Source organism: Lolium perenne, chromosome 1 (assembly GCF_019359855.2).
Source record: "Lolium perenne isolate Kyuss_39 chromosome 1, Kyuss_2.0, whole genome shotgun sequence".
In the NCBI taxonomy this organism is placed as follows: Eukaryota; Viridiplantae; Streptophyta; class Magnoliopsida; order Poales; family Poaceae; genus Lolium; species Lolium perenne.
In genome coordinates, this window is record NC_067244.2 from 47,594,052 (window position 1) to 47,613,114 (window position 19,063).

General features: G+C 49.4%; 2 protein-coding genes across 2 annotated transcripts; both read right to left on the bottom strand.

The window, feature by feature from the left end:
* Nucleotides 1–543: 543 nt before the first annotated feature.
* Nucleotides 544–18,244, bottom strand: LOC127348856 (L-type lectin-domain containing receptor kinase SIT2). The gene is made up of 2 exons (XM_071826953.1): nt 18,130–18,244; nt 544–3,439 (listed from the first exon to the last, which is right to left on the bottom strand). Exon 2 carries the CDS (start codon nt 2,805–2,807, stop codon nt 786–788), a length of 2,022 nt encoding a protein of 673 aa, XP_071683054.1. The 5' UTR covers nt 2,808–3,439; nt 18,130–18,244; the 3' UTR covers nt 544–785.
* On the bottom strand, nt 14,327–18,232 carry LOC127348866 (L-type lectin-domain containing receptor kinase SIT2). Its single transcript, XM_051374744.2, has 2 exons — nt 18,130–18,232; nt 14,327–16,642 (listed from the first exon to the last, which is right to left on the bottom strand). The coding sequence occupies exon 2, from the start codon at nt 16,616–16,618 to the stop codon at nt 14,612–14,614; it is 2,007 nt and encodes a 668-aa protein (XP_051230704.1). The 5' UTR covers nt 16,619–16,642; nt 18,130–18,232; the 3' UTR covers nt 14,327–14,611.
* Nucleotides 18,245–19,063: the final 819 nt, after the last annotated feature.

Below are 19,063 nucleotides of genomic sequence, written 5' to 3' on the forward strand. Positions count from 1 at the left end.
CAGGAGTGGGAATCGGGTGGTAGAAGAAATGGAACAGGGAAGCCAGAGCCGTTTAAGCCTTGATCCTTCTACAATTTTAGGGTATTCTGCGTGCCTTCCTGGTTGCGCTGCCTCCCATATTTGTATACTAGGCCAAGCCAGAGCTGGCATGAGTATTAGAAATATTTAACATATTTCAAACCATACTTGATAATTTTGTTGTGGTTCCCGTAGCAACACAAAGGTTCTCAAATAAAAATTCCAAATCATAGTAATTTTGAACCAACATGTTTGTTACGACAAAATACTCAAACGACATTTAAGAAACAAAAAGATAGAAAACGTATGTAGTCAAAATAAAATGTTCAAACGGTTCACAAAGGCAAACTGACAACTATATTTTTTATATTTCTAGGCTTGGATCCCGTCCCAGATAATCGATACAATTATGCGGTGAGAGGAATATGGGCTAGGCCACAGACATCGGGCTGAAACTGTAATAAGGTGAATAAATTTCCAGCGTGAGATGGTGGAAAGTAGGCTTTGAATTGTGAGTTTCACACTGCTAACAAAATAATGTTGAGTGGAACGAAGGTACAAACAGAAGCTCTAGTGAAAATAAGCACATCAAGCTACAACAAAGGGCTTATGCATCTAGTACGTTTCACTCCATTGATATACATCCCCTGGTAGCATCATACTAAGGCAACTAATTTATCGTCCATACAATCACTCATATATAACACTCACCACTATTATTTCAGATCCAGATACATATTCATATATCACACCACAAACATAGGTCATCATCGCCCCCCAGAGAGGTCAGAAAATGTGCCGACGCTTGTCGTTAAGTCTGTAGACGACATGATGGATGGGCGAAATCCTCTGTTTTGCATTATGGACATCATGTTGAAGTTAAAACGTGTGGGCGCCAGCTCGGGTAATGTGGTCTCTCCACTGAGGTACTCCATGACTTGTTTCATGCTAGGCCTTGCAGTGGGTAACGGATGCAAGCACAAGAGCCCTAGCTTCAGCACCATGCTGGCCTCGTCCTTCTCATAGTTACATTGGAGTCTAGTGTCCACAGTTTGCAAGAGCGTCCCGTTGTGCCAATGCTCGAGTACCCAATCCACCAGCATAGCGTCTTTGTCTTCGTTGTCTTGCTTGATTGGTCTCTGTCCACATGCTACCTCAAGAAGGAATGTGCCGAAGGCAAAAACATCCGTAAGAGGAGAAGCCTTCCCCGAGCGTAGCAGCTCCGGGGCTAGGTAACCCAAGGTGCCAACCACATGTGTGGTTTGTAGGTCGGTACCATGATCATATAACCTTGCAAGGCCAAAATCACCAAGCCGTCCATTCATTTCACCATCAAGGAGCACGTTGCTTGCTTTTATATCTCTGTGTATGACAACTTTTTCCCAATTCTCATGTAGATAGAACAAGCCACATGCGATCCCTTTTACGATCCCAAACCTCTGGGTCCAACCTAGTGTAGGCTTGTACTCTTCACAATGCAGATACTTGTCAAGACTGCCATTCGGCATGTACTCGTACACCAGAATGAGCTCATCTTTGCGCCGGCAATAGCCAAGCAACTGCACCAGGTAGCGGTGTCGAAGGCGGCCAATACTAACGACCTCAGTGATGAACTCCTTCATCCCCTGCCTTGACTCATGGGACACTTTTTTCACGGCTACTTCCAATTTGGATACTGGGAGTACTCCTTTATGTACTTTCCCAAAGCCTCCTGCTCCTAGGAGGTTCTTGTCCTTGAATCCTTCTGTTGCCTGGTACAATTCCTTGTACGAGAACCGATGTGGCCCAAACTCCACCTCCCAATCCTCTCGTAGCTCACCGTACCTCCGATGCCTTTGTACGAGTAGGAAAATGGTGATTCCCACGGCTGTGATGAACGTTGCGGTGGCAATGGGAAGGACGATCTCCAACACATTAGATCGAGACTCCGGATGGGCACGAAGCAACTTGGGCAAATTGGTGATGTTGATTGCCGGAGCAGGGCCATCCATGGCAAAGCTCCAACCAAGCACGGAGTATAGTGTGCTGAGCGAGCCAGAGGAACCCGAGAAGCCAAGAAAAGATAGGTTCTGGAGCACATCGGAGAGGTTGGCGGTGGTTGTAAACAATGGTCTGTGAGGTTTGGCAGCACCGAGCGGAGCCAAAGTCGATACGATCTGTGTGGTCTGCGCATCATATTCGACCCACACTTGCATGGGATCCCCACTATTCAGAGATAAGTTTGTGAAGCTACCAGTGTCATCATCATAGAAACCAGCTGTGTGGGATTCAATGGAGATCAGCCCATTTATGTCGATGCCAACATGGTTGCTGTCGATGTCCTTGAACTCCCCGTTCCCGAAAGTGTCGAGCTCAACCACGAAGATGTGGTTGTCGGGTCTGCCGTTTGTGGAAGCGTTGAAGAGGCCTAGGAAACTGCCTGGCATGGCGCCGGAGAAGTTCCTGCCCGGAGCTATGAAGAAGGCCATGCCGCCACTGCTTTCTTTGTCAAATTCGGATTGGACGGCGAAGACGAAGGAGAGCGAAAAAGATTGTACCGTCCCGCCACGGAAATGCAAGGGAGCCCGGTGGAAGGCGTAGCCTATGATGTCGGAGCTGTTGGTCAGCTGGAGGAGTCTACCAGGTTGGACCATGGCGGAGCCGTCCAGGATGATGTCGGCTGCTTGGAAGCCGGAGTAGACGAATGACTGCACCTGTGCAGTGCACGGAGCTAAATGGTTTGGACCAAGGGAGAGGATCATGAGGCACATGAAGTACACAAGGATGGATGGATGAAGCTTGGCGGCCATGTCTACAGCTAGGCTGCAAGTAAGTACATAGAGGGGAAGCAATATGGATGGAAGTGAGAAAAGTTGTTTGCGGTGTTCGGCAGCTACACACGTACAACGCAGTTTATATTATACCACTTCATCAAATCGTCCCAAAATCAAGTGCATGCCACATATCCCATCTGAATGCGTGGCCTGATAATGACATCATGAGATGATATGTTTTCTTGAGTTTTCCTCTCTTTTTTCTCTCCAATGGAGACCACAATAACATGCCACTAAGGAATTTGTCAGCGCAGCCTCTAGGTCAGAACAAAAACTGACGCATGGCAGCAAGCCTTTTCAAGTTGAAGGGCAATAATTGAGGAAGAATGTAAAATTTGAACTGGAATTATTTGCTTGGTATCTTTGACCATACTGGAAGTTGGATCGAGTCGATGTCATTTTCCAATCCCAAATAATTTCTTACGCAGAATACTAACGCTGTCAGATATAATTATATCTAAAAGAAACTATGGATGTGGTAGGTCCGAACAAAAATGACGCAAGGCAGCAGGCCTTTTCAATGGCACTTACGGAGCAAGGGGACAGATCAGTCACAACTGCGTGTGATTTCAGGTGTTCCAAGCAATCCATCACTGTCCAACATTTAACTGCAGAAAACAAGTAGGATTAGCAGCTGGTCTTTCATCTTATCTTTATCAGTAGAAACTTCCGACAAAACAAATTATACTCTGCTCTACTTAACTTCTTGCACCAGTCCAATCCAGGTGGCATAACAAACAAATTTGATCTTTCAACCTGTGTTTAACCGTACAACTTTCCAGGCCAATCCGGTTAACTTCCGAACAACCAAAGTATACATGGACAAGAATATACTCAAGAACACATATCTAATATAGGAAGCTCGCACACCTGCCCAGGCATCATTTTCAGGTCAGTTGAATCTCCCAACATGTAACTTCTTAATTTCAGTTGTACATTGGATATCATCTCAGCCTTTGGACATCTATATTGTATAAACTGGCATGGTTGTGGTATCTAGAATATAAACAGTAATCTGGACTCTCGAGACTCCCCACTCCGATTGTTTGACCCATAGAAGGGGTGTGTTGAGTTTTTCCCTGACGATGGACGAGCCCTGGCGGACCCCGGCGCGCCTAGCCCGCCGGCGGTCAGGCTCTTCTATCCCTCCGACGGTGTTCCCTGCTCCCTCTCACGGCCGATTCGATCCGCTCGACGATCTGGAGGTGGAGGATGGAGTTTCGGTGGCTGAGGAGGTGGCGTGGGCTGGCCTTGAAGATGATCCGGAGGTGATGCCGATCAACAAGGATCTTGATCGTGATGCGCTCTTGGAGGTTTTTTGGGCGAAGATCGGTTTCCCGGCGACGGCGTCCAGGTCCTGGGGGAGGAATGCTTCCACGGTGGCGAGGGCTGTGCCGCGGGCGCGCTCGTCGTCTCCTCCGCGTGCTGCTGCGATGCCTCGTCGGGCGTCCTCTAGCTCGCCGACGGGGAGGCGGATTCCGCGGCAGCCGGCGCGCCTTAAAGGGTGGAAAGGCCCTCTGCCGCCCAAGAGGTTCACGCCGCCGGCGGTTTTCGGTGACTTCCTCGACGCAGCCGCCAAGGGAGCAAGGCGGACGTCCGGCGGCGAGCTCCGGCCAGCGAGCGGGGCGGCTTCGCTGCCTTCGGTTCAAACGGAGGCAGCGGGATCTTCGCGCCTTGGGCCGCGGCAGTGTTGGGCCAAGCTGGGCCGCGCGCTACTGGGCCTGCAACGTGGGGTTAGACGGGCGGGGGTGACGACGATCGATCATGCAATCATACGATCGTCACCACGCCGAAACCACGTCGCCTCCGTCTCGTATCCATCAGCGCCGCCGCCCCTTCCACCTGAGCATCGCCTAATCCTCTCGCCGTCGGCCGCCGCCGTTGGGTGTCCTCCGTTTCGTCGATCGTTCGCCGACGTTGTGGCGTCGGCCGGCTCGGGTCCCATGGCCGGGCCGCCCCGCTCCGTTCCTCCGGGGACGGCGCCCGTTCCCCCGGGGACGGCGCCCTCTTCTTCGGCGCCGGCTCGTCCGCAGGCGGCGGCAGCTGCGTCGTTAGCCGGAGGGTACCAAGGCCCTCCGGGGTTCCAGGGTTGGCCGCAGGGGGCACTCATGCCGCCGGCCCCTGTTCCACCGCCCCGGCCTCAGGCGGGTTTTCGCCCGCCGCAGCCGCGCATGCCGGCCGCTCCGTTCGTGCCCCCTCAGCAGCCGCCGTACCATCCTCAGCAGCAGCCATACCCACAGTACCCGCCGCAGCAGCAGTATGCTCAGTTTCAAGGTCATTATTTCCCCGCTACTAATCCTTTGCAGCAGCCGGTGGTGTCACAGGTACCACAGCAGGTTAATCCGCCGGCGCAGCCTGGGCAGCAGAAGAAGAGGAGGAAGAAGAAACCCGTCGCAGCGGCGGGGACAGCGGGAGGTGGTACTGTTGTGCCGCCAGCTCCTATGCAGGGACACATGCAGGACCCGCACCCGGCTGTTGGACCTACGGCAGTATTGGAGACGGTTCCTGCACCGCTGATGCCGGTTGTTCCACCGGTGGTTGCTGCGCCTGCGGTGACTGCACCTGTGGTGAAGCCGAAGAAAGCGGGTCGCTGTTGGAAGTGCGCGGTCAACACTCATGCTTCTAAGGACTGCAAGGTTCCTCATTACTGCTTGGTTTGTGACTCTGGGGCTCATCCCACTATTCGTTGCCCTGTGCTGAAGACCCCGAGACCTATGAGTTTTTTTGTGGGTTGCGGTAATGACGCCACGCTAGATCTCCAGGTTCCTGACTCAGTTTATAAGCCACAGTTGCTATCCAGCGGAGCACCTACAGCTTTGGTTCAGGTGTCAGGGGAGGGGACTGTTGCAGCGGCAGATATTCAGAATCTCATGGCGCGCATGTGTCCGGGGAATCCCACTTGGAAGTGGGAGGCGCAGCCTCATGGTGATAACGCTTTTCTGATTGGGATCCCTACCGCTGAGGACTTGTCGAGGATTGACGGCATGCAGATGAGTGTGCCGAAGATTAATGCACAGGCCATGGTTTCTTCTTGGACTCAGCAGGATGTTGTGCCAGAGTTTGTGATGGAGCCTGTTTGGGTGCATGTCGAGGGTGTCCCGAATGCTCTACGCCACTTCCTCGGTCTTTGGGCTGTTGGTACGTTTATTGGTACTACTGTTGATGTGGATTTGTACACCTTGAGGAGTCAAGGGACAGTTCGTATTCAGGTGGCCATGAGAGATACTTCTGTTCTGGAGAAAGATAAGGCCAAGCACGGACCACCATGCTTAGAGGTGCTGGCTCGCTTGCAGCTTAATGGATACAGGTTCAGATTTCGCCGTGAGCCTTCTGAGTACACGCCGGACCCTAGGTTTCGTCCTTTCTTTTGGAAGGGTGAAGATGGGGATGATGCGGCTCATGGCGACGATGATGGTTTTGATGATGCCACGGCAGAGGGGGCACCAGGGGCCTCACTTATGGACGTTGATGGTCATGCATCTTTGCCTACTTCTGGCTCAGCTTCGGTGCCGGTTACTCAGGTCGCCATGACCCCGTTTAACCACTCGCCGACGACTGACAGGGGCAAGGCGATTGTGGCTAGAGCTTTGTCGGTGTCGCCACACTTGGTGGCAACTCCGCCTCCGTCGCGTGTTCGGACTTTCATGCAGGGGAGGACTCGTCCGGTGTCTTCGTCTCCTGCTTCTCTTGGTGGTCCTCTAGCTGCTCCCACTCCGTCTTCTACCTCGCCACAGACGGAGAGGGGGCTACCACGGGCTTCTTCTTCGACGGTTGGCTCGTCGGACTTGGGGGTGCAGCGACACGCCGCGGTGGTGGTGGAGCAGCAGCAGCCGGCCTTGAGCTCGGCGTCGCAGCAGCTCCCTGCCGCTGTTGCGGCGACGCAGCAGCACACCCCTGGTCCGGCGGGGGTTCAGCAGCTGGCGCTGCACCAGGACGCTGCCACGGTGGGGCAGCAGCCACCGTCCCCTGCTTCGGCGACACTGCAGCAGCCGGCCAGGCGATGAGGATCGCATGCGATCCGGCCACGCCTGGGCAGCAGCCGGCCTCGGGCCAGAGCACCCCGTCGCCGGGCGGAGGGCCTGGGGTGGCGCCGCCCTCGCCCCGTGCGCCTCAAGAGGAGGGGCAGGGCCGGTTGGGGAGGCGCCCCAGCCAGTCTCCTTCGTGGCGACGCAGCAGATCCCCGGCGCCCTCGCCGCCTTCGGGGGTTTCGGCGTCGCGGTCGGGTTCGGTGCAGGGGGCTTCATCGCCATCTACCCCTGCATCGAGATCTTCTTCACCAGCGTCAGGACGGTCTTCTTCACCATGCTCGTCTCCGCCTCCGCCAGCGGCCCCCGTTTTGCATCCTCCCCCCACTATTCCTCCACCAGTGGCGCAGCCGCCGGTGAGGAGGAGTGGGAGGTTTGCTACGACGGAGGGTGGCGTGGAGGCTACGGATGAAGATGTGATGCAGAGGGCTATGCGGCGTAAGGCGGAAAAGAACCTCGACACGGCAGGTACCAGTTTTTCATCCAAGTCCTTCACTTCTTTTTCTGATACTAGAATTTCTTCGAATTTGAGTAGTGTAGGAATTTCTTTGGGTAGAGGTTCGGCTGAGATTTTAGCTTCAGCTCATGTGTTGAGACAGACGGAGCTTGACCGTTTAACGGTTGCTCCAAATGGATCCACTGAGCTGGCTACTTCCACTGTTGACGATGATGAAGATGATGGCATCCTAGATGGTCATCTTCTCTCGGCTTTAGTTGGAGGTGTGACAGAAGTTGATTTAGACCACTCAGAGCTTAGTTCAGTTTATGACCTCTCAGCCTCTGAACGTGGTTCTAGATCATCGGCTGGAAAGAAATCTCGTAGATATGGCAAAAAGTCTAAATCCAAAATAGTTTCTCGATGAACGGCATGTTTCGGAATAGCAGAGGTCTTGGTGACTTGGCTAAGCATTCTCACATTGCCGATGGTTGTAGAGATTATGATTTAGATTTCATTGCTATATCGGAGACGGGTAGGCGGAATTTCACACAAAGTTTTCTTGACCGATTGTCAGGCGGAATTAACTTTCAGTGGTTTTCTCGCCCACCCCGTGGTAGATCCGGTGGTATTTTACTTGGCGTCCGTATTGATACCATGACTGTCTTAGCTAGTTCTGATGGAGAGTACCACGTTAAACTCGACATTCAGAATAAAGCAGACGGGTTCAAGTGGACTTTGGTCGCTGTGTATGGTGCCGCTCAGGATGCTTTTAAGGCTGACTTTTTGCGTGAGTTGGTTAATCTTACAAAAGATAATCCCTACCCGATTTTAATCGGAGGCGATTTTAATTTGTTGAGATTCCCTCATGAGAAAAGCAAAGGTCGCTTTGATGGACATTGGCCTTTTCTATTCAATGCTGTCATTGACAGTCTTGATTTAAGGGAGGTGTTCATGTCTGGTCGACAGTTTACTTGGGCCAACAGCTTGCCTGAACCCACCTACGAGAAACTAGATCGCGTGTTGATGGACACCGAATGGGAAAATAAATACCCTATGGTGTCTGTCCGTGCACTAGAACGTATTGTAAATCTGTCCGACCATGCCCCCATCCTTCTAACCACTGGGGAACCCCGCCCTGTGTGTAAGCGGCCGTTCAAATTTGAACTTGGCTGGTTACATAGGGATGGTTTTCATGATATGGTTAAGAAGGTTTGGGAGAGACCGGTCGGTGGCAGCTCTCCAATTCTGAGATGGAACAATAAGATGCGATCATTACGCAAACATCTCGGTGGTTGGGCTGCCCATACGGCTGGTATTCTTAAAAAAGAGAAGGCTCGCTTATCAAAGGTCATTGATGAGCTTGAGGCCTTTGCGGAGGTTAGACCGTTGTCGACGCAGGAGATTGAACTCAAAAATCAATCAAATGCGCAGATGGCGAGTCTTCTTCGTGAGGAGGAACTCAAGTGGTACCAGCGATCCAAAGCCCAGTTCATTTTAGAGGGAGATTCAAATACGCGATATTTCCATGCTTCAGCCAATGGAAGACATCGGAAAAAACGTATCCATTCTCTTACTCAAGATGAAGGGGTGATTGAAGGCCATGAGCAGCTCAAATCGTACATTACTAATTATTATAAAGGCTTGTTTGGTCCTCCGGAGGAAAGTACTTTCTCTCTTAATGAGGATTTAACAGCCGATATACCCCAAGTTTCCGTTGAGGAAAATGGTCTACTAACCGCACCTTATACTGAGGAAGAGGTTCAGAAGGCAGTTTTCCAAATGGAATGCAATAAAGCACCGGGTCCTGATGGTTTCCCAGCTGAGTTTTATCAAACTTTCTGGGACACGATTAAATCGGACCTTCTAGATTTGTTCAGTGACCTACACTCTGGACAACTAGAATTATTTCGTCTAAATTTTGGTGAAGTAATCTTGTTACCGAAAGTTAATGAGGCAGAAAGGATTCAACAATATAGACCTATCTGCCTATTAAATGTAAGTTTCAAGATTTTCACGAAAGTGGCCACCATTAGACTTAATACGGTAGCGGATCATGTTGTCCAGCCATCACAGACGGCCTTTATGCAAGGAAGAAACATCCTTGATGGAGTGGCGGTCTTGCATGAGACGGTACATGAGATGCATTCTAAGAAATTAAATGGGGTTATTTTGAAACTAGATTTTGAAAAGGCGTATGATAAAGTTAAGTGGTCGTTTCTACAGCAAACACTCAGGATGAAAGGTTTTTCTCCAGAGTGGCGCGCTCTGATAAATGATTTTGTGTATGGGGGTAGTGTCGCAATCCGGGTCAATGATGACACCGGTCACTATTTCCAAACACGAAAGGGGTTACGTCAAGGGGATCCGTTATCACCGATGTTGTTTAACATTGTAGCGGATATTCTGGCTATACTCATAGAGCGGGCTAAGGCTGATGGCCAGATTGAAGGTGTGATTCCACATCTAGTTGATGGTGGCTTATCTATACTTCAATATGCCGATGATACAATTCTATTTATGGATCATGATCTTGAAAAAGCTCAGAACTTGAAATTAATCTTGGCGGCCTTTGAGCAATTGTCAGGATTGAAAATCAATTTCCATAAGAGTGAATTGTTCTGCTTCGGTGATGCCCAAAATGATGCGACTACGTACGCAGAGTTGTTTGGTTGTGGGCAAGGCCAATTTCCGATTCGTTATTTGGGTATTCCGATTCATTATCGGAGACTTACAATCGCGGAATGGAAATTAGTGGAAGAAAGACTACAAAAACGCCTTAGTAGCTGGAAAGGCAAGTTGCTGTCCCTAGGTGGAAGATTGATACTCATTAATTCGGTACTCACAAACATGGTACTGTATATGTTATCATTTTTCATCTTACCAAAAGGAATTCTGCATAAACTCGATTATTATCGATCCAGATTCTTTTGGCAAGGGGACAGTGAGAAAAAGAAATATCGACTGGTTAAGTGGAGTATAGTTTGTAGTCCCAAAGACCAAGGTGGGCTTGGAGTTCATGATTTGGAAGTCAAGAATTCGGCCCTATTGGGAAAATGGCTGTTTAAGCTCCTCACTGAGGATGGGATTTGGCAGACTATCCTTCGCCGAAAGTATATCGGTTCGAGGACATTATCCCAAATGGTTTGGAAACCAGGGGATTCTCACTTCTGGGCCGGGCTAATGGCGACTAAAAATGAATTTTTTCGCCATGGCACTTTTTCAATCAGAAATGGAGCACAAATACGTTTCTGGGAAGATGCTTGGCTTGACAACGCACCCCTAAGTGAACAGTATCCTGCTCTTTATAGGATTGTTCGTCGTCAAGGTGATACCATTGCTACTGTAATGGCTACCTCACCCCCGAATGTGACGTTCAGACGGGTTTTACTTGGACAAAGACTTGCGGCATGGAATACCTTAATTCAACGGCTTGGGGATATTCATTTATCGGACGAACCGGACGAATTTAGATGGAACCTTCATGCCAACGGTGCTTTTTCTGTGAAATCTTTCTACAACGCGATCCTTCTCTCTGATCTACCAGTTGATAATAATAAAAAGATTTGGAAGATGAAGATACCATTAAAAATTAAAATTTTTGGATGGTATCTTCGTCGAGGGGTAATCCTCACCAAAGATAATCTTGTTAAGCGTAATTGGCATGGGAGTACTCGATGTGTTTTCTGTCAACAGGACGAAACAATCAAGCATTTGTTCTTCCAGTGTCAATTTGCGAGATCTATATGGTCAGTCATCCAAGTAGCGTCTACCCTGTATCCTCCGACTAGTGTTGCCAATATTTTTGGTAATTGGCTCCATGGGGTTGATTCAAGGTTTAAGCTGCTTCTTAGGGTGGGGGCGCTAGCAGTTATCTGGGCGCTTTGGCTATGTAGAAATGACAAGATTTTTAATGATAAAAATTGCTCTTTGTTGCAGGTCATCTACAGATGTACAGGTATTCTCCGTTCGTGGTTACCTCTTCAGCGAGTGGAGAACCGAGACCTGTTTACGGAGGTCTGTACACGGTTGGAGGCTACGGCGAGGGATACTTTTTCCCAACATGGGTGGCAGCATAGTCTACGGATAGATGCCCCACCTATCTCTTAGGCGTTTTATGTTTCATCTTTGATGTGTATCTCGCCTAGCTTTTTTCTTTTTTATCACTTTCGAACCTGAGACATCATAAACGGCTGTGTGCATCCTGGTTATGCAGAGGCTGGATGTAATTGCTTATAAAAGTAATGAAAGCATCCTTTATCGAAAAAAAATAGAAGGGGTGTGTTACAGTCAATCTCGGATATCCCTTTCCTCCTCTATTGTAGGGCCCTACTTTTGAGTTGGAGAGTACCATAGGCAACCCGTGTGCAGACCTAGGTGATTCCACTTAGGCGTCCTCGTAGACATGTGGCAACAATGTCTTGAAAGTGCGGAACATCATTGCATGTGGTAACATTGACAATGGGCATACACATGCCGCTGGCAAGGGTCGCCAAGTCGGGATGGCACACAAGTGGGACATGAAAAACGATAATGTTTAGTAGGCGAAATTAAATATGAGAAATGTGAGGACTTCTATTTTCCCTACAAGTTCTCTATCTCCTCATTCGTCTTTTCAAATACGATATGACCAAATATGTATATGTTCTAGTGGGATCGAGTAGAAGGGCGATAATTGAGGAAGAATGTAAATTTTGGGCTGGAATTATTTGCTTGGTATCTTTAGAGCATCTCCACTCGTCTCCCCGAACATGCCCCCGGCTGGCTTTTTTTCCATCCGGACGGCGAAAAATGGCCCAGCCGCGCCCCCGGTTCCTCGTTTTTCCCCGGATTTGGGCCTTCATCCATCCGGCGAGTCCACGCCAACCCTAGCCTACCGGGGCGCGCTCGGGGAGTCCGGACGAAGCGAAAGCGCGAGAAACGCCGAGAAATCTCTCCCGCGCTTTCGCTTCGGCTTCGCCGCAGAGGTGGACCCGGCCGGTCAGCGGCAGACGCATCGTCTTTCGCGCGCAGTAAAGGCTGCCGCCGGTCAGCTCGCCGCGGACGCGTAGCATCCACGCGGCATTAAATCGCCGGCTCCAGCCCCGCCTAAATACCCCGCTCGCCGCGACGCGTAGCACCACTCTCCCCTTCGACGAGATCCATGTCGTTCAACGAGGAAGACGACGCGGCCAACAACGGCTTTCCCCGCCCGTCGCTCCACGCGTGGGAGGGGCACCTCCTCCACCAGGCGGGGTACCCCTGCCCGCCGGACACGAGGCCTACCGGCGGCGGGTGGCGGCTAAGTGCGGGCGGCGTGCCAATCCCGCCGCCACCCCATGGACAACTCCTCGACGCCGCCATCGAGGAGGTCCGGCTGACGCTGTCGGACCAAGACCGCGCCGAGCCACAGTTCCACCCCGACAACTACACGGCGTGGAACTCGTTCTTCCTGCGGCGGTGGGGCGCCGGCGTTGGTGGAGCGCGCCAGGTCGGACGCTCGAGGCCGTCCTCGAGCACATCAAGGGCCGCAACTATCCCGTTCTGACGATGCCCCCGCTGTCGAGGGCATCGGCGAGCCGCCGCCGGTGAAGCTCCTGGCAGCCACGGCGCATGGCTGCCAGCTCCTCGTCGTCCGGATCGGCGTCGAGGTCGACGCCGATCTCCAGGTCGGCGCCATCGTGGGCGCCGGTGAAAACGGAGCCGCCTTCCCCGCCGAGCAACCGTGCGCGCAGCGGCGGCGGGATCCTCATCCGCGAGCCCTCGACGACACGCGGCCTCCTCCGCCCCAAGCGCGAACCAGTCACCTCCGGCGAGCGGAAGCACAAGCCGGCGAAGGTGAAGGTGGAGGAGGTCAACGACGCCGAGGACGCCGCGATCCTCGAGGCCGTCATGGCGAGGTCCCTCCAGGACCTCGTCCCCGCCGAGAACGCCATGCCCCTCGACCAGGCATGCGCCTGGTCGAGAGAGCAGTGGGAGAAGGAGGAGGCGGAGCGGCAGGCTCGGCTCCTCGAGGACGTCGCTCGCTACCGCCGGCCTGCGACTCCTCCATCTGGCGGCCACGTCCCCGTCACCGACCTCGACGCGGAGTCCGATGACGACTGGTACAAGCCATCGTCGTCCCCGCCGCGCGACAGTGGCCGGTGGGGAGACCCCGGCCAGGGCACCAGCAGCCAGGCGCCGACGGCGCCACCACTTTCCAATGATGGCGGCGACGGCGACGAGGACTACACGGTGTTCTACCGCCATTTCGGCATGTAGAGCGCCGTGTTTTAATATTTAAATTTGTATTCCCCCGGCCGAAGTCGAAATATATTCGAATTCAGCCTCCATGTATGAACTTCGCCCTCTATATAGTAAATATCATTAAATTTAGTCTAAACTCAGTCCTTTTTAGCCGTATTTCGTCAAGCTTTCGTTTTTCAAATTTAGATCGGCGTCTTCGCCTGAGATCGCGGCTGGGAGGCAATTTTACGTCCAATCCGGACGAAATTTGCCCCGGATTTCGGCGTGGGGGGGCTCTTAACCCCATACTGGAAGTTGGATCAAGCCGAATCCCAAATAGTTCCGTAGGTAGAATACCCTATCAGATACAATTACCAAACAAAAAACTATGGATGTGGAAGGTGAAATCAGCATAAAAAGATATATCAGCATTTGTGTACGCCTACGATGGAAATATGTATCTCAATTCCGTGTGCAGTTCTTTCCAACTATGCAAACTTTTGAGTCAACTTTGATCCGCACAAAATAGCTTTTTATAATTTTCTCGGCAAGGTCAACGTCATACTAACATCCACTTTGACATTTCACAAAGTTCCTTTTGACAAAGTTCCGAAGGAACGCTGCAGATATCCACAGCGAGTAGATTGTTTTGGTTCGTATTCATATTTGTAAATCATTTTGTATCTAATTTATTTATATTTTTCACCAGGTCTTCGTACTGGTGTATCAAATTTTCGATACCACGTAGGGGTCATATATGACCATTAATGTATTTAGAATTTAACATATTATTTGGTGCACTGCTAAAACCCCCAATAACCACATGCATATGAAGGATATCATAACTAGAAGAAGACTGGGAATAAGGTAACAAGCCTGGGGTTTTACAATAGGGGTGCGAGCCTACTAACCCGGGAATACGTACAATAGAGGGGTACCACCTCCTTGAAAAAGATATAAAGGAGGTACATCAGTAACAAAACAAGTTTTTCATACAAATATTCAGAAGTTCAGCGGTAGAACCCACATAGCAGAAATACAGTGACCAAATTGGAGGATGCTGCAGAAAAGACCCCTGCGCTTACGAGGACCAAAAAGGCCGGCCAAGGCACAGGTCATCTTCCACTTGAGACAATGGATGCTGCACCATGGCTTGCCGTGGAAGAAGGATACAGCATGACGTATGGGTCAAAACCTTCATTCTGCATCGCAGCGAGCATCTCGAAGTTGGTGTCCACTGGTAATGATGGCTCTGGTGTTGCGCAGTCACCGTCAAGGTACTGCATTACTTGGCGCATGGTAGGCCTGGCGTCCATGAATGGGTGCGAGCATAGTAGTCCTAGCTTGAGTGCTAAGTATGCCTCGTTTACATCATATTCACCATGGAGTTTAGTATCCACCGTGTCGACGAGTGATCCATTGCGCCAATGCTCAAGGACCCAATCAACTAACATGGGATGTTTTCCTCGTATATCTTGGTTGATTGGCCGTTGTCCACAAATGACTTCAAGGATGAATACACCAAATGCAAATACGTCGGTAAGAGGGGTTACCTTTCCAGTGCGTGCTAACTCAGGAGCTAGGTAACCTATGGTGCCAACCACGTGCGTGCTCTGTGGATCCATGCCATGGTCATACAACCGTGCGAGACCAAAATCACCTAGTCGGGCATTCATTTCAGCATCAAGGAGCACGTTGCTTGCCTTGACATCTCTGTGGATAACAATTTGTTCCCACTCCTCGTGAAGGTAGAGCAATCCAGATGCAACGCCCCTGATGATCTTAAACCTTTGAGCCCAGTTTAGAGTAGGCCGCAGGTCCCCATGATATAAGTATTTGTCAAGACTTCCGTTGGGCATGTACTCATACACCAGAAAGAGTTGGCCTCGTCGCCGACAATAGCCGAGTAACTGCACGAGATTACGGTGCTGAAGCCGTCCTATACTGACAACTTCAGCGATGAACTCCTTCATGCCTTGCTTCGACTCATGAGATACTCTCTTCACGGCTATATCAAGTTTTGATTTTGGCAGCACCCCTTTGTACACTCTTCCAAAGCCACCAACCCCAAGCAGGTTCTTGTTCTTGAAGCCTTGTGTAGCATAGTACAGATCCTTGTACGGGAACCGGTGAGGTCCAAACTCAACCTCCCAATCTTCCCGTAGCTCAGCATACCTCTGATGCCTTTGCACAAGTAGGAAAATGGTGATTCCCACGGCGAGAACAAAAGTGGTTGTTGCTAATGGCAATACAATCTCCCGGACCTTGGACCGAGGCTTGGAACCAAGACGGGGAAGTCTTGGCAATTTTTTCATGTCAATAGCTGGCGCAGGCCTATTAATGCCAAAGCTCCAGCCAAGTATGTAGTGCCGGCTTCCATCCCTGCCCGCCGAAGACCCAAAGCCAAGATATGCGTCCTCGGTGATTACCATTGAGAGGTCGTAGATGCCGGAGATGAGAGCCCTTGCTGGTTTGGCCACGCCCACTGGAGAAATGGTCACGTTGATTCGTGTCGACTCCCTTTCGTAATCGATCCAGAGTTGCAACCCCTTGCCACTGGTGAGGTTCAAGGTGTTGAAGATGGCAGTCTTGTCGTCGTAGAAGCCAGCGGTGTTGGACTTATTGGAGATGACACTGTTGATGTTGATTCCGACATGGTTGGCATCGATGTCGTGTAGATCCCTGTTGTTGACGGTGTCCAACTCGATGGCGAAGATGTGGTTGCTGGAGTTTCCCTGGTTCACACTGTTGAAGATGCCGAACCACTGCGTGGGGAGAGCGGATGAGAAATCCATGCTCTTAGCGATGAAGAAGGCCATGCCTTGGCTGGGCCGGTAGTTGGGGTAGATTGCGAATACAAAGGAGACGGAGAAGGATTTTATGGTCGTGCCATTGGGGGATTCACGGAGCCGCAGAGGAGCAGGGTAGAATGCATGGCCTTTCAGAGTCTCTTGGCCACTGGAGAGATCAACAAGGCCGTTCCGGGTCACCGTGGCGACGCCATCCACAGTGATGTTAGCTCCCTTGAAGCCCGAGAAGACAAACTCATCTTCTCCAGCAGCCAAGACTGCTAGGTTAAGTACTACTGTGTTGAAGAGGAGATTTAGAAGCAGCACTGACATGATGATGGTTGGAATTTGGATCTCCTGGCGATGCAAAAAAATTCGTCATTATATAGTCTCTGCAGCTGAGCTGATGAGCTAATTCCTTGCTTGGTGACACAACTATGGTGACTTGTCAAAACCGGCACGAAACATTCATTGATTTCTTCAGTGAGGCTTTTTGCCCACATTCAATTCAACACGACCACATAAGTACAGCAGTCAAGCTTGATACACCAATTCACGGAGAGGACAGCGCATATTTGCTAGCTACTCGATATGATCCGCTTGTTTCTTCCCCTGTCATAGTCGCTGTTGCCATCTGAGTCACCGTCATCCTCTGGTTTTAAGTCTTCGTTTTAGAAAAATAAATACTCAACAGTCGCTATATACTCTACCAGGTCAAAGGTAAAATAGTAAAAAAAGTTTAAATACACTGTTTTCCTAAGGACAAGTCTTGCATAGACTCAGTGCTAAGTTTATTTTTTTATAACCAATTTAAAAATGTCCTTTTCTATAAACACATATTTTTCCATGGCCGCCGCCCAGTTTTTTCCAGTCCTACATCATTGTACAATGCAGATAATGTTGGTCTTCGCGAAAAATTTGTCTGGCAGCCTATAGGTAACCTAACATGGTCTTCCCATAAGTATATATGGAATATCTTATTTTCGGTATATGTTAAATGTTGCATGTACACATCACAATCAAATAGTATGCATTGAGTGTATAGTGACAGCCTATAGGTAACCTAAGACTGTCTATGACAGGGCATGGCACAGGATTGTGACAGGCCAAAGCCGCCAATGCTTGATCGATCCAAGCTCTCTTGAATAAATTCTAGTGACGCACTGTCCACCACCTGTCCGTCCAGCACATAGGACATGGGCGTACCTATCATGGATAGTTTAATTGCGGTCCAATGTCACCAGCAGAGAAATATGTCTCCAGCTCGTACCTCAGCAGAGAATTTTTCAAGTATTTTTATTTATTCGCAAAATTTTGACAAGTCTATGAGTGTATACAATAATTTTTCAATAATATGATGCTTTCACATACCTAAAATCAACAAAGAGTGCTCTTTGTTGGCTAATTTTTTTCCAACGAGAAGGTTAGTCGGCCAATGGTAACAGCTGTGAGTGGCCAACAGGTCATCATTCAATCAAGTAGCACCTTGTCGACTAACATTTATCTGATGGGCCCTCTGTTAGAATCTTATGATGAAAATTGTGCGTACTGTTCGTTTTAACGTGTGATACATCATTTCTGCAATACATCTCCATGCAATACATCTCCATGCATAACATGTGATAAACATACCAGTTTATCCATTTAAGCCTATATGTCGTGCTAAACTAGATTGATTCATAATCTGATTTTGAAATCAGTGACTGATTGTGAACGCAGCACACGCTGACTTAAATAGAAATGGACAAAAAATTAGTACAGTAAAACAAAGCAAGAATGCAGAACTATATCATGCAGCATCAAAAACTGTAGTTGGACACCAAGAAACAGAAGGTGTGACCGACCTGCGGTTTGTGCTCCCTGATGATGTGAAAGAGGCGCTTGTATACTGTCCAGCTGTACTCCTGCGGGGTGCGAGCTTCGTCGCCCCACCATCGGGCAGTCAAAATCACGACCCTGTCGACCCCCGCAGCCTTTTTTAGTTCAATTCAGTCCATATTCAGTTCAGAACGAAATACCTTTTTAGCTCAATTCAGAACAAGAAAACTATCCATCGCAGGTCTAGAACTGGACTAGGTTATAAAAATAAATCACTAACTTTCTCAAGTTAATACTCTTTGCAGCTCAAAAGGTAGAGGGTGACATGGGCTTCACATTCAGATGAAAAAGAATGTGACATGGAACACTATTTTTCAAGTAGAACACTAATTTTCTCCAAAAAGGAAACGTAGCTATACCCAAGTAACACTATTATTTCAAGTAGAACAAAGACACGGAGTAGGCAACAAAATTAAACATTATCTTGCCACAAAACAGTATTCAATGGAAAAAGTAACAAGTTCTAAGTATTGAAATGTGCTAACCGATTAAGTATTCACATATCAGATGGTTACCCTATATTGCCAGCTTCTAGTTGATAGAAAAACAAATGCTGAAAAGATCAACACAAGTACACAAGCACAAAAACATATTTTAGCAATGGCCATGCAGCAATAGCTATGGTTGTATTTCAGTTCTACATTTCACTTAGCTTGGCAATAATATAGAGAATTGCATTGCAATAAGATCGCCAGACTAATAAAGAAACATACAATCTCGATTTTCTCTTATACTCCGTATATCTACTCGGCCAAATAATCACATGAATAATATTACAGTAAACACATATGGATTTTGTAACACAAGAGGGATTACCTGCAGTATAGAAACTTCTGTAGGGATAATGTGTCTTGTTATTCTCGCATCATATTAAGAAACTTATAACATGTTAAGAAACTT

Excerpts from the sequence above, each read along its gene's own strand:
- LOC127348856 (XM_071826953.1), bottom strand. The coding sequence starts at position 2,807 with ATGGCCGCCAAGCTTCATCCATCCATCCTTGTGTACTTCATGTGCCTC.
- LOC127348866 (XM_051374744.2), bottom strand. The coding sequence starts at position 16,618 with ATGTCAGTGCTGCTTCTAAATCTCCTCTTCAACACAGTAGTACTTAAC.